The sequence below is a fragment of the Polypterus senegalus genome, chromosome 4 (genome assembly GCF_016835505.1).
Source record: "Polypterus senegalus isolate Bchr_013 chromosome 4, ASM1683550v1, whole genome shotgun sequence".
Taxonomy (NCBI): domain Eukaryota; kingdom Metazoa; phylum Chordata; class Cladistia; order Polypteriformes; family Polypteridae; genus Polypterus; species Polypterus senegalus.
Genome location: NC_053157.1, coordinates 88,655,057 through 88,667,656, shown reverse-complemented (window position 1 = coordinate 88,667,656; position 12,600 = coordinate 88,655,057). Strand labels below are relative to the sequence as shown.

The following is a 12,600-nucleotide window of genomic DNA, read 5'->3' as shown; positions in this document are numbered from 1 at the left end:
GATAAATAGTACTTGGTGCTCACTGGGTGCCACTCTGATTACATTTTGTACATTCACAATTCTGTAATGTTAAATACAAAGTAACTTGTAAAGCTGTGTGCTGATTATGTTCTGTAATTTTGTCATCAGTGGTTTATTTTAACTTTGGGTCTTACAGGAGTGAAGCAAAGACAGCCCATCATTGGTTTTAAAAGGTTTCCTAAAGTTACTCTGAGTTGGGATTAGAATGTCACTTGTCAGATGGTATGAATTCTGTTCTGGTGTGGAGTGTAACTTAGTCCAGTAATGAGTATATTTCAGTTCCTTCTGTCAACACATTGTAGTAATGAGATGACAGATGTATCGATATGGTAAGGGTAAGTGCTCCACAGCTTTCTAAAAGCTACAGCAATACAATAAATAAAGAACATTTCTTCCACTTAAGAGCTAATTAGTAGTAGGATAAATAGTTAAGGTTTTATGTCACAGGAGTTACTTGTGCATTAGGGCAAATAAGGTTTTTAAACAAACATAATATCACGTAAAGTATAATTGGGGTGCACCATTAGACGCCACTTCAGAGTTCAGCGACGAAAGCACTCTCCACAAGTGTCAAAGTGTGATTCATAATGAGTCATGGGCTCCTGTACTCAAACTGATCCATGCAGGCTCTACAAGCAGTTGCCTTGGCAATGCTTATCACACGGCACATCTTGGGAAGTATGAAGCATATACTGTATATAGTGTAAGGCAGCATCATTATCAACACAGTATTAAAATAAGCAATAAACATTAAAAGCTTATGAATAATTCTGTCATCCTCCTAATACAGGCTGTTCTGCAGTTTGAAAAGTTGCATTATGCTACACTTTCCATTTAACATTTTGTATTAGACTTCAAAATGCATCCTTTATGATGAAACTGAACACCTGCAAATTAAAGAGAATCCAGGAGAATGATAAACATTCTTTTGTATTTGGAACCTGCTGATTTATTGCTCCTGGGTCTAGAGATGAGCCCAGCAAAATCAGCTGCAGGACAGTAGCCTACTGAAGTGAGGGTCATCATCATTCTTGATCTGGGCATATACTTAATGCGTTAAATGTTTAACTAACTACAAAAAAGTTTTAACTGGTAGAAAAAGTAAACATCGCATCCCTACCTGAAATACAACAGTTTATGGGTTTATGCATATTAATGTTTCCATCCATCCATCCATTTCCAACCCGTTGAATCTGAACACAGGGTCACGGGGGTCTGCTGGAGCCAATCCCAGCCAACACAGGGCGCAAGGCAAGAATCAATCCCAGGCAGGACACACACACACCCACACCCACACACCAAGCACACATTAAAGACAATTTAGAATCGCCAATCCACCTAACCTGCATGTCTTTGGACTGTGGAAGGAAACCGGAGTACCCCCACGCAGACACGGGGAGAACATGCAAACTCCACGCAGGGAGGACCCGGGAAGTGAACCCGGGTCTCCTAACTGTGAGGCAGCAGCACTACCACTGCGCCACCGTGCCACTAGAAATAAGATACTTCTTGAAATTCTTTGTATTGACTCGCATGTCAGTCCTTCAAACGTTTGACTAAATTGGTTGTATTAGCTCCTTTAGTTGATATTGTGCAGTAGCAAATCTTGCACACAGGTTTGCATATAACTTGTGGTTTCTGTAACCATTTACCATAAAGCAGAAGTATTTTCAGTTTCCACCCTAGCTGCCTTTCTTTTAAATAAGCGTGGTGGTGAAGGCTCTGATGGCCCTGAAGTTGCCATCTTATTAACACCTGTGAGTTGGAAATGGGGCTTCAACTCTACAACAACAACAACAACAACTCTTATTTATATAGCACATTTTCTTACAAACAGTAGCTCAAAGTGCTTTACATAATAAAGAATAGAAAAATAAAAGACACAATAAGAAAACAAAATAATTCAAAATTAATTAACATAGAATAAGAGTAAGGTCCAATGGCGAGGGGGGACAGAAAAAACAAAAAAAAACTCCAGACGGCTGAAGAAAAAAATGAAATCTGTAGGGATTCCAGACCATGAGACCGCCCAGTCCCCTCTGGGCATTCTACCTAACATAAATGAAACAGTCCTTTTTGGATTTAGGGTTCTCACAGAAGGACTTGATGATGATGGTCACGTAGACTTCTGCCTTTTAATCCATCCATCATTGTTGGAGCATCATGATGCTTTGAGTAGGTGGAGGTGGCGCAGGCCACCACCACAAAGAAACCAGAAAAAGAAACAGAAGAGAGAGTAGGGGTCAGTACGGATTTTAGAGCCACCATGAATAGTTTTTATGAAGAACTGAACATACCGAGTATCAGGATTAAGTTAAATTAAGTTAAATTGAAGTTATAAAAAGGCCATGTTAAAGTAATGTGTTTTCAGCAGTTTTTTTAAAGTGCTCTACTGTACTAGCCTGGCGAATTCCTATTGGCAGGCTGTTCCAGATTTTAGGTGCATAGCAGCAGAAGGCCGCCTCACCACTTCTTTTAAGCTTTGTTCTTGGAATTCTAAGGAGACACTCATTTGAGGATCTAAGGTTACTATTTGGAATATAAGGTGTCAGACATTCTGATATATAAGATGGGGCGAAATTATTTAAGGCTTTATAAACCATAAGCAGAATTTTAAAGTCAATCCTGAATGACACAGGTAACCAGTGTAGTGACATTAAAACTGGAGAAATGTGTTCGGATTTTCTTTTCCTAGTTAGGATTCTAGCAGTTGCATTCTGCACTAGTTGCAACCGAATTATGTATTTTTTGGGTAGTCCTGGTGCGTTACAGTAATGTAGTCGACTGAAAACAAATGCGTGAATAATTTCTCAGCATCTTTCAAAGATATAAGAGGTCTAACTTTTGCTTTGTTTCTTAGGTGAAAAAATGCTGTCCTAGTGATCTGATTAATATGTGATTTAAAATTCAGATTACAGTCAACAGTTACCCCTAAGCTTTTTACCTCCGTCTTGACTTTTAATCCTAATGTATCCAGTTTATTTCTAATAGCCTCATTGTATCCATTATTGCCAATCACTAAGATTTCAGTTTTCTCTTTATTTAACTTGAGAAAGTTACTATTCATCCATTCTGAGATACAAGTCAGACATTGTGTTAGTGAATCAAGAGAATTGGGGTCATCAGGTGCTATTGATAAGTACAGCTGTGTGTCATCAGCATAGCTGTGGTAGCTCACGTTGTGCCCCGAGATAATCTGACCTAACGGAAGCATATAGATTGAGAATAACAGCGGACCCAGGATAAAGCCTTGTGGAACACCATATTGGATATCATGTGTCTTCGAGTTGTAATTACCACAACTAACAAAGAATTTTCTCCCTGTCAGGTAGGTCTCAAACCAATTTAAGACACTGCCAGAGAGGCCCACCCATTGACTAAGGCGATTTCTAAGAATATTATGATCAATGGTGTCGAATGCGGCACTCAGATCTAAGAGGATGAGAACAGATAAATGACCTCTGTCTGCATTCACTCGCAAATCATTTACTACTTTAACAAGTGCAGTTTCTGTGCTGTGATTCGTTCTAAAACCTGACTGAAATTTATCAGGAATAGCATGTTTATTTAGGTGGTCATTTAACTGCATAATGACTGCCTTCTCCAGAACTTTACTTAAGAAAGGCAGGTTAGAGATGGGTCTAAAATTTTCAAGAGCTGAGGGGTCAAGATTATGTTTCTTAAGAAGGGGTTTAACTACAGCAGTCTTAAGAAGTCTGGGAAGACCCCCATATCTAATGACGAATTTACTATGTCAACAACTCTTGTCATGCTGATTAATAGCCTATGAGGCTCAACTGTCAAAAGCCAGAGCAAACTGAAAGTGCATTCATAACATTTGCTGTAGAATCAATATAGTGAAAAATGTGCACTGAAGTAATTTTATAATGTTAAAATTGATACATAGCGATATTTCAGTACTTTTCCCTACAGCTGTCTTAATGAGCAGTGAATGTTAAGAAGGACCAGACCCAGTCAAAGTTTAAACTAAATGTTTGTTTGCAGGCATACTGTAGATTGAAAAAGTATGTAAGTTTTGGAAAAAATGTAACTTAATTCTTTCCCTCAGTAATGTTCTCTGAGTTTTAAAGCTTTGCAAAATAATAACTCACATATATATTCTGTGTATCTAAAGTCTGTGTATCTATGTGTTCCACTGTGATCTGTGAAGTTTATTCCAAACATATTATTTTATTAAAAATGTGTGGTTGAGGCCATAAATAAATACAGTTGCCAACATGCAAATAAACTAACCGACAGAGAGATAAGAAGAAACAAGTGGACGATGAATAAGGCAGGCAAGTGCTGATATGCCCTGTTTGGTGATGATCAATATTTAGCCAGGGGCCACTGTCAGCTATTTACAGGTTTCCCAAACTGATACTGCCATGCAAGTAACCTGATAAAAAGCTGGAAAGAAACAAGTGGGAATAACTCAGTCAGGCTATTAAATTGTTATATATTATACTAGCCTCTGTGGTGGGTGGGTGCCCTGCCTGGGATTGATTCTTGCCTTGCGCCCTGTGTTGGCTGGGATTGGCTCCAGCAGACCCCCGTGACCCTGTGTTCGGATTCAGCGGGTTGGAAAATGGATGGATATACTAGCCTTCGGTGAAACAGGACAGTGAAGTGAGCCCCGTCCAGCTCCCTACTCCTGATGTCACTCTTTCCCATCCCCTCGGCCCGCAGCCACTGTCTTGAATTAGTACGAATATATTGCTCCTGCAAGCAGACTATGATTCTTAGCGCAATGAGAGAAGTAGCAAAATCAACCAGAATGTTCAAGCAAGTTATAGAAAAAAAAAAAGATCTAAATCCGTTAAGTAGTTCTCTTGTTCGCTAACTAAGCGGAGTTAAGTTTACGTCCCGAGGCAGACGCGTGAGTGATGAGTCTCTCTTGGATTTACGCTAATAAATCGGTACCATAAGCGAATTTTTGATACTTAGCGCGATGAGACAGTCATAAAATCAATGGAACGTTCAAGCAAATTATAAAAAAATACCTAATCTAAATCCGTGAAAAGTGGACAGACATACAGACGGGTTTAAAAATCTATAAGAAATTTCACGCTTGGACCACGAAACTTTTAAAACCGTTTCTTAGCGAGCACCTATGGGCCAAAAGTAACCTACATTCCAAATTTCAAGTCTTCATGGTTCGGGAGATTTAGTGATGATTGAGTAAGTGGTATTTGGCTTTTATAAATATATATATATATATATATATAGATATATATATATATATATATATATATATATATATATATATATATATATATATATATATATATATATATATATATATATATATATAGATATAGATATATATATATAAATATATATATATATATATATATAGATATAGATATTATGGTTTGCAGTCAATTTTTCCTATTCATGCCATGTCATAACAAAATTGTTTAGAGAACCTTGAACTGTACAGAAGGCATAACATTTCTGACAGCTTCACTGAACCTCAGAGCTCATCTATGGATGACTGGATGACCTCACTCCTGCCCCCATACCTAAGACAATGTCTTCTGCACTCTTTCTCTTTCTCTGTCTCTCACCCTCTCTTGAAGTTGGACAGCGTCGACTGTAGGAACCCTTAACTGCTTCGCGCTTTTGCCAGTAGCTCTCCTTTGATTGTTATATTATTGTGAGTGTTAAGCTGATATTACACAGAAGCTAAGTATATTCTTCCTGTAGTGTTACTGATTCTTGGTTCATTTCTGAATCACCCCATGCCACTAGGGAAAGATATACTTTATTTTATATATACGGTATAAATATATTTTAGTTTTAGTAAAGGCTGTAATCTCTAGCAAACTTATTCCAGGGAATGTGTGCCCCCTGCTGGATACATTCTTTTCACATTTTATCTTGAGACCTGATCATTGCAGACATTTATATACAGTACAGTATGTAGCATGTGAAGAAATGAATGGTCTGGGTTAGAAATATAGAGCAGCATAGTTCTGAATTCACTGAAATATTTTGCTCTGAGCTCCCCCTCCAAACAACTCCAAATGTTTGCACTGTTTCTCATGTCAAAAGCCTTTTCTGCATCCTGAAATAATACCACCTCTGGATGCTCTGATACCAATAGAGTATTACATTAACAAGAGTCTGTTCTTGAGGAACCTGATCTGGTTACATGACATGATATATACAGTGTATATATGTGTATATATACCGTATATATATATATATATATATATATATATATATATATATATATATATATATATACTGTATATATATATACTGTATATATTTATTTATTATTTATTTGTAATTTTTTTTTTGGATTAGTGGCATCTACTTTAGACAAAATCTTTTTGGTAGTGTTTGGGAGTGAAATAGATCTATTAAGGATTCATGGATCTGGTTATTGATTTGCTTATTTTTGAGGAAAAACAAATATAACTATAAATAGAAAAAGTGCAGCACAACAATGACAGGAAAAAGATAAACCAGGGAACTCTTAGGAAAAAGATTTGTCTAGCATCCTTGCAGACTGAAGCATTAATCTGAAAATTGTTGCCACACTGCTATGTTTCTTCTTTCTTGGCTGTAACTGATATTTTCTAATACTGTATATCAGAAGAATGTTTCCACCACCGTTTTCCAACTATAATTGGAGACAGGACTACTTCAGTTTAAATTCTAATTTTGCCCACTGAGCTAATCTGCCAAATGGCACTATCTACTATAGTACGTTTCTAAGCCCAGAAAGGATGAAAGTAAAGCACTTTATGAGAAATAACTGTTCTTTCTAATCCTTCAACAACTGTACTAATAGGAATAAATCCCATAGGGCCTCATTAATTATTGTGTTATTAGCTGCATTCAGTCAAAATAACACAGCTCACATTACATTACATTCTGTAATATAGAAAAATGTCCACAAAAATTGGAATCCAATTTTCTTTTTCAGTGTCGCTGAAGTACTGTGTTTGTTTTATTTGTGTGTGTGTGTGTTTTTTTTTTTTAAATAAACAAATCACTGTTAGGAGCAAATAGAAGTCATTTATTGATTGTACACAGCTGCAGAAAATGAATGGGGCAATTAATGAAATAATGCTGGTGTCTCTGAGATTTGCAGGAATAAAATACAATTTTTTGAAGAATGGCATTTTTTATTTGGACAGTTAAATGTGTTATACAATCATCTAAGCTGTGACTTGCACTGCTCATTTTCCAGAAATAAGATCCCATTCTTCCATTCTAGTCCAGTGAAGCTCTCGTGTCCTGCTGGAGATGCTGTCTCTTTCCTTATGGAGATGTAAATATTAATTCTTTACATGGCATCATCCACTAAATCACAATGGTCTCTGGGGGTGCTTCTAAATGATGTTGCCTTAGTGCAGGTCGTGGCCAACCACAACACTAAGTAGATTCCTGGTAACAACAGAGACTGCAAAGTTTACAGAAATGGAAATACAAAATTACCAAAGTAATTTGAGTTTAATCTTTATAAGGATTGGCTTCACTCTTTTTAGACCTCTGTTGATTTGTTCTTCTCCACTTTAATCCCATCTGCAAGTACACCAAACACAGCTGTTAATGGGTTAGGAGTGATTGTGACACAAAGGCTATCTGCTAGGCATTCAAAGATTTTTGTCTAAAATTATGTTAATTTGGTGCATACCCAAAACATGTGGCCAGTGAGACTGGAGCTAAATTTCAATGTTTACAGGTTTAATCTTGGCCTGGATACTATTTGAACAATTTTAAATGAGAGAGATGTGATCAATATTAGAGTTTAAGTTACAGGGTAATTGATTGAATACTTTGCAAATATGAAGCTAGACTGTATTCTATGCATGGCTGACGTCCTCTTCTGAGATATTAATTGAAAGATCCTTTACCCACCTTACTCTGGGATCTTTGAAAGGAAGAGACTTTGAGATGTTTTATTATGTTGAGATACTGTCTTGAGTCTTCAAAACTCATTTCTAGAATAGAAATCACCATTCTTAAATGAGATCTATCAGTGTTGCTTTGTTCTGACATTATCAAAGCTAAATGATATGAGTAGGCATTGAACATAGCTATAAAGTATTTATAAAAAGTACACAGAATTACTATAGTATTTAATTTAAATATTAAGATTAATATTTTTCTGTTCTTATCTAAAATTCTATTTATATTTCAGAAAACACAATTAGGATTTATAAATTTGTTGTTCATTTTAAAGTACAATTTAGCTATATTATATATGTTCAATCTGATATTTGCAATGTTAAACAGTTTGCAATCCATTCATGCATCAGTGCATTCATTTGCTGATCTTGCTTTACCCATGTAAGTCTGCAATGTGCTTGTATCAAAAAATGGTCCCAGAAATATCAATTACAAAGAAAACATCAACTACTTGAATGGGGTACCAGTCAATTACAAGACACATTAATGCACAACCACACTCATTCACTTTGAATCAGCATTAGATATGCCAATTAATCTCAAAGATGAATTTTTAATATATAAAAGACAACCAAATTAAAAACAGGCAAACCTTATGCGCAGTGTTATCATCAAGAATAGATACTGGGTACCTCGAAAACCATGGGGACACTAATGCTATAAATTCTACCCATTACAATAAAGCAATAACAAAAGTATAACAATTTGAATATGTGTAGTGCTGTATTTAATGATGTTTCTCAACTCTTTTCTGTTGTAGTGTGTGTTGGAGAGGATTTGGAAAACGGTTCTTTTTCCTTTAGTTATAAATTAAACAAATTTAATTGGACAGGATTGTGCTGCTGCTTCTTACCTACTGAAAACAGGATCTAAAACGCAGTTCACTGTCTGTAGAGAGCATACATGTTCTGTCTATGGCTAGGTGGAGTTTTCTCTGGGTATCCCAATTTTCCTTTGTTCCAGAGACCTGCGTCTGAGGTTGGTTACTGATTTGCACTGATAGAGATCGAATGAGTATGTGTGAGTGCATGAATGTTCTATGTACCCTGTCCAGCAATATCTTTTCTAATTCAACTTGGGTAAGCTTCAGTTCCTCATGTCTTCTAGATCTGAATTAAGTAATTCTGTGCTAAGCAAACGCACAACCCTCTGTAAAAGAAAAAAAAACATTATGAAATAAATTGTAAAAATTTTGTAATTTTTTTTTATTGAAAAAGTCAGAGCGAAGATTTTAAAAAGCATTGCAAACTAGCATTTTTGTGTTTTTTTTTTCCCTTTAAACAGATACCAGATAATTGTTGAAATAATTCAAGCAACTACCATCAATAGCCTTCCCCAGTTGAAGAAACAGAAAGGTAAGATTCCAGAAATCTCACTATACTAGAAATACAATTATTTTTTATGAGCCCTCTTTTTCCACAGTAGCTTCTCTATGAAATCACTTATTTTTTAAAGAGATGTTAGTATTGTATATCAGCAATTTAATGTGACTTATTCTTGTTTAAAACCTCTGAAATCACCTTATTAATAGCATTCACTCATCATGCCTGGGTAGCTCAGAAGGATGTTAAAGAATATTATTGTGTAGGAAAGGAAAATCTAAGGACACTAATGATCCTGTCAAAAAGGAGGCAAATCTGATGCGTCTTCTTTTGCTCTAATGCACTTTGCATAATTTCCAGTGTTACTTATACAGAAGGGGTTTATTAGTGAAAATTGCCTGATTTTTTTGTTTCAAGACTACATTGTGGGCTTGTTTTGCTTACTTTACAATCAATATCTCACTATAAGAACAAATGTATTTTCCCTCATCTCTGTTAAATGTACGCTACTATAGTCAATTTGACATTTACTTTTGTATTACGGATAAAAGCAGCAGGGGATTTAAAAGTAAATACATCAGTGATAATTATGTTAAGTTTGAAGTGGAGGTAGTGATCCCTTTTAATATTTCTTATTTTGTGATATGCATAACCTTAATATGTTTTACTTTTGTTTAAATGATATATTTGTTGTGCACTGAATTTAACATATCAAGAGGTTATAACATGTTCATAAATAAAATATATTAAAATAAATAAATTGAATATTGTTTAATAAACTATCAGGCCCCACAATCCACATTGTACTATGGTACAAAAATGCACTATAGATCTAATTTTGGGTTTTTTGGAATGGACCAACACTCCTTTCCTAGTTCTTAACTTTATAATTCATGCCAGTAATGTGCTGGGGCCCCTATTTTAAATGTTATTTTCTCATAATGCCTTACCTGAGGCTGTCGCTGAGGAACACTCATTTTTCAGCATTTTTAAGATGGGGGGAGCAGGTTAAATTGAAATGAAAGGGCTTAGAGGATGCCTTAATCTAACTTTCACTGTACCTTTTTGCCTTGCAGCATAATTCTTACTTCATAGTTGAGTACCTGTGGCTCTTCTGCTTGACTTTCTGTCTATTACCTCCTGCTAATTTTAGAATGTTTCACCTCAGAAATTTGTTCAGGTCAAAGCCCCTTCTCTCAACTACTCCTCCTCCTTGAGAAGACAATAGGACTTGAATCAATGGGATTATAGGACAGCCCTTTCTGCCACTGTAATGAGGCTGTTTTGTGGTAAAAACTTCCAAGGTCAAGTTCCACTACTTCTGTTTCAGAGAAGTTGAGTAGCTAAAAAGGGGAGCATGTTATTGTCCATCACATTTTTTTATCTACAGGAATGGCAGTGCAGAAGCATATTCTGAATTGTTTGAAAATATGAAATATTCAAAATTTCACAAAATGCTGTAATCTACATAATTACTGTAAAAATGAGAATCATATAATTGTTACAGTGGTGCTTGAAAGTTTGTGAACCCTTTAGAATTTTCTGTATTTCTGCATAAATATGACCTAAACATCATCAGATTTTCATTCAAGTCCTAAAAGTAGATAAAGAGAAACCAATTAAACAAATGAGACAAAAATATTCTACTTGGTCATTTATTTATTAAGGAAAATGATCGATTACATATTTGTGAGTGGCAAAAGTATGTGAACCTTTGCTTTCAGTATCTGGTGTGACCCCCCTTTGCAGCAATAACTGCAACTAAACGTTTCCGGTAGCTTTTGATCATTCCTCCGTGTAGAACAGCTTCAACTCTGGGATGTTGGTGGATTTCCTCACATTAACTGCTCGCTTCAGGTCCTTCCACAACATTTCGATTGGATTAAGGTCGGGAGTTTGACTTGGCCATTCCAAAACATTAACTTTATTCTTCTTTAACCATTCTTTGGTAGAACAACTTGTGTGCTTAGGGTCGTTGTCTTGCTGCATGACCCTAAGCTGTGTTTTCCTTTCTCCAAACATAACGCTTTTCAGTTGCTTAGAAGTTATCCTAGGGTCCTTTGTGACCTCGCCGACTATTACACGCTTTGCTCTTGGAGTGATCTTTGTTGGTCGACCACTCCTGGGGAGGCTAACAATGGTCTTGAATTTCCTCTATTTGTACACAATCTGTCTGACTGTGGATTGGTGGAGTCCAAACTCTTTAGAGATGGTTTTGTAACCTTTTCCAGCCTGATGAGCATCAACAACTCTTTTTTTGAGGTCCTCAGAAATCTCCTTTGTTTGTGCCATGATACACTTCCACAAACATGTGTTGTGAAGAGCAGACTTTGATAGATCCCTGTTCTTTAAATAACACAGGGTGCCCACTCACACCTGATTGTCATCCCATTGATTGAAAACACCTGACTCTAATTTCACCTTCAAACTAACTGCTAATCCTAGAGGTTCACATACTTTTGCCACTCACAAATATGTAATATTCAATCATTTTCCTTAATAAATAAATGACCAAGTAGAATATTTTTGTCTAATTTTTTTAAGTGGTTTCTCTTCATCTACTTTTAGGACTTGAGTTAAAATCTGATGATATTTTAGTTCATATTTATGCAGAAATATAGAAAATTCTAAAGGGTTCACAAACTTTCAAGCACCACTGTAGATGAATTGGCCAAAGAATCATCAGCCAGTGCTGTGGAGTGATGTCTTCTTCGAAACAAGAGTCATAGATATACTTATTCCGGTGTTGGCATTCTTAAATATGCCCCTGGCAAGAAGAGGTGAGTTTGTTGTTTGAAGCGGAAGTGACATCACAGTTCCTTTTGCCTTTGACTTTCCCTTCTAAGGGCAAAAAGGGGAGAAGAAGTGAAGAACAGCTCCAACTCCTGGCTTGGAGTGATATTTCAGTAGTGAATAAGCCCTGAAGATGTCTCCTGGTCACATGTGTGTGACACTATGTACACCTCCTCCTTTCTGCTGGACCACCTTTGATTTCTTGTATATAGAACCTCTGTCAGATGAAGAATCATTGCATAAAAAGTGCTGCAACTTAGAACATTGCCATCAAGTTGGTTCCAAGAGGACATCCATTTACATTGATCTAATTGGGCATGTGTACGCCTCACCCAGCTAGTTCCTAAATATTACCAATCGAAGTTCACTGCACATCTTGAATTTCCCCTTGGGATTAATAAAATATCTATCTGTCTGTCTGTCTAAAGAGAAAGGTGCATGACGACAACGACAACATTTATTTATATAGCACATTTTCATACAAAAAATGTAGCTCAAAGTGCTTTTACATAATGAAGAATAGAAAAATAAAAGA

The 12,600-nt window shown here is 36.1% G+C and overlaps 1 protein-coding gene across 2 annotated transcripts in view; it reads left to right on the top strand.

Moving 5' to 3' along the window:
- The window catches only part of snx25 (sorting nexin 25), a 423,222-nt gene that overhangs the window by 244,407 nt on the left and 166,215 nt on the right, over positions 1–12,600 (top strand). For both annotated transcript variants that reach the window (XM_039750997.1, XM_039750996.1), the window contains exon 6: positions 9,235–9,305. In XM_039750997.1, the coding sequence (XP_039606931.1) occupies positions 9,235–9,305 (71 nt within the window). The remainder of the gene's footprint in view (positions 1–9,234; positions 9,306–12,600) is intronic.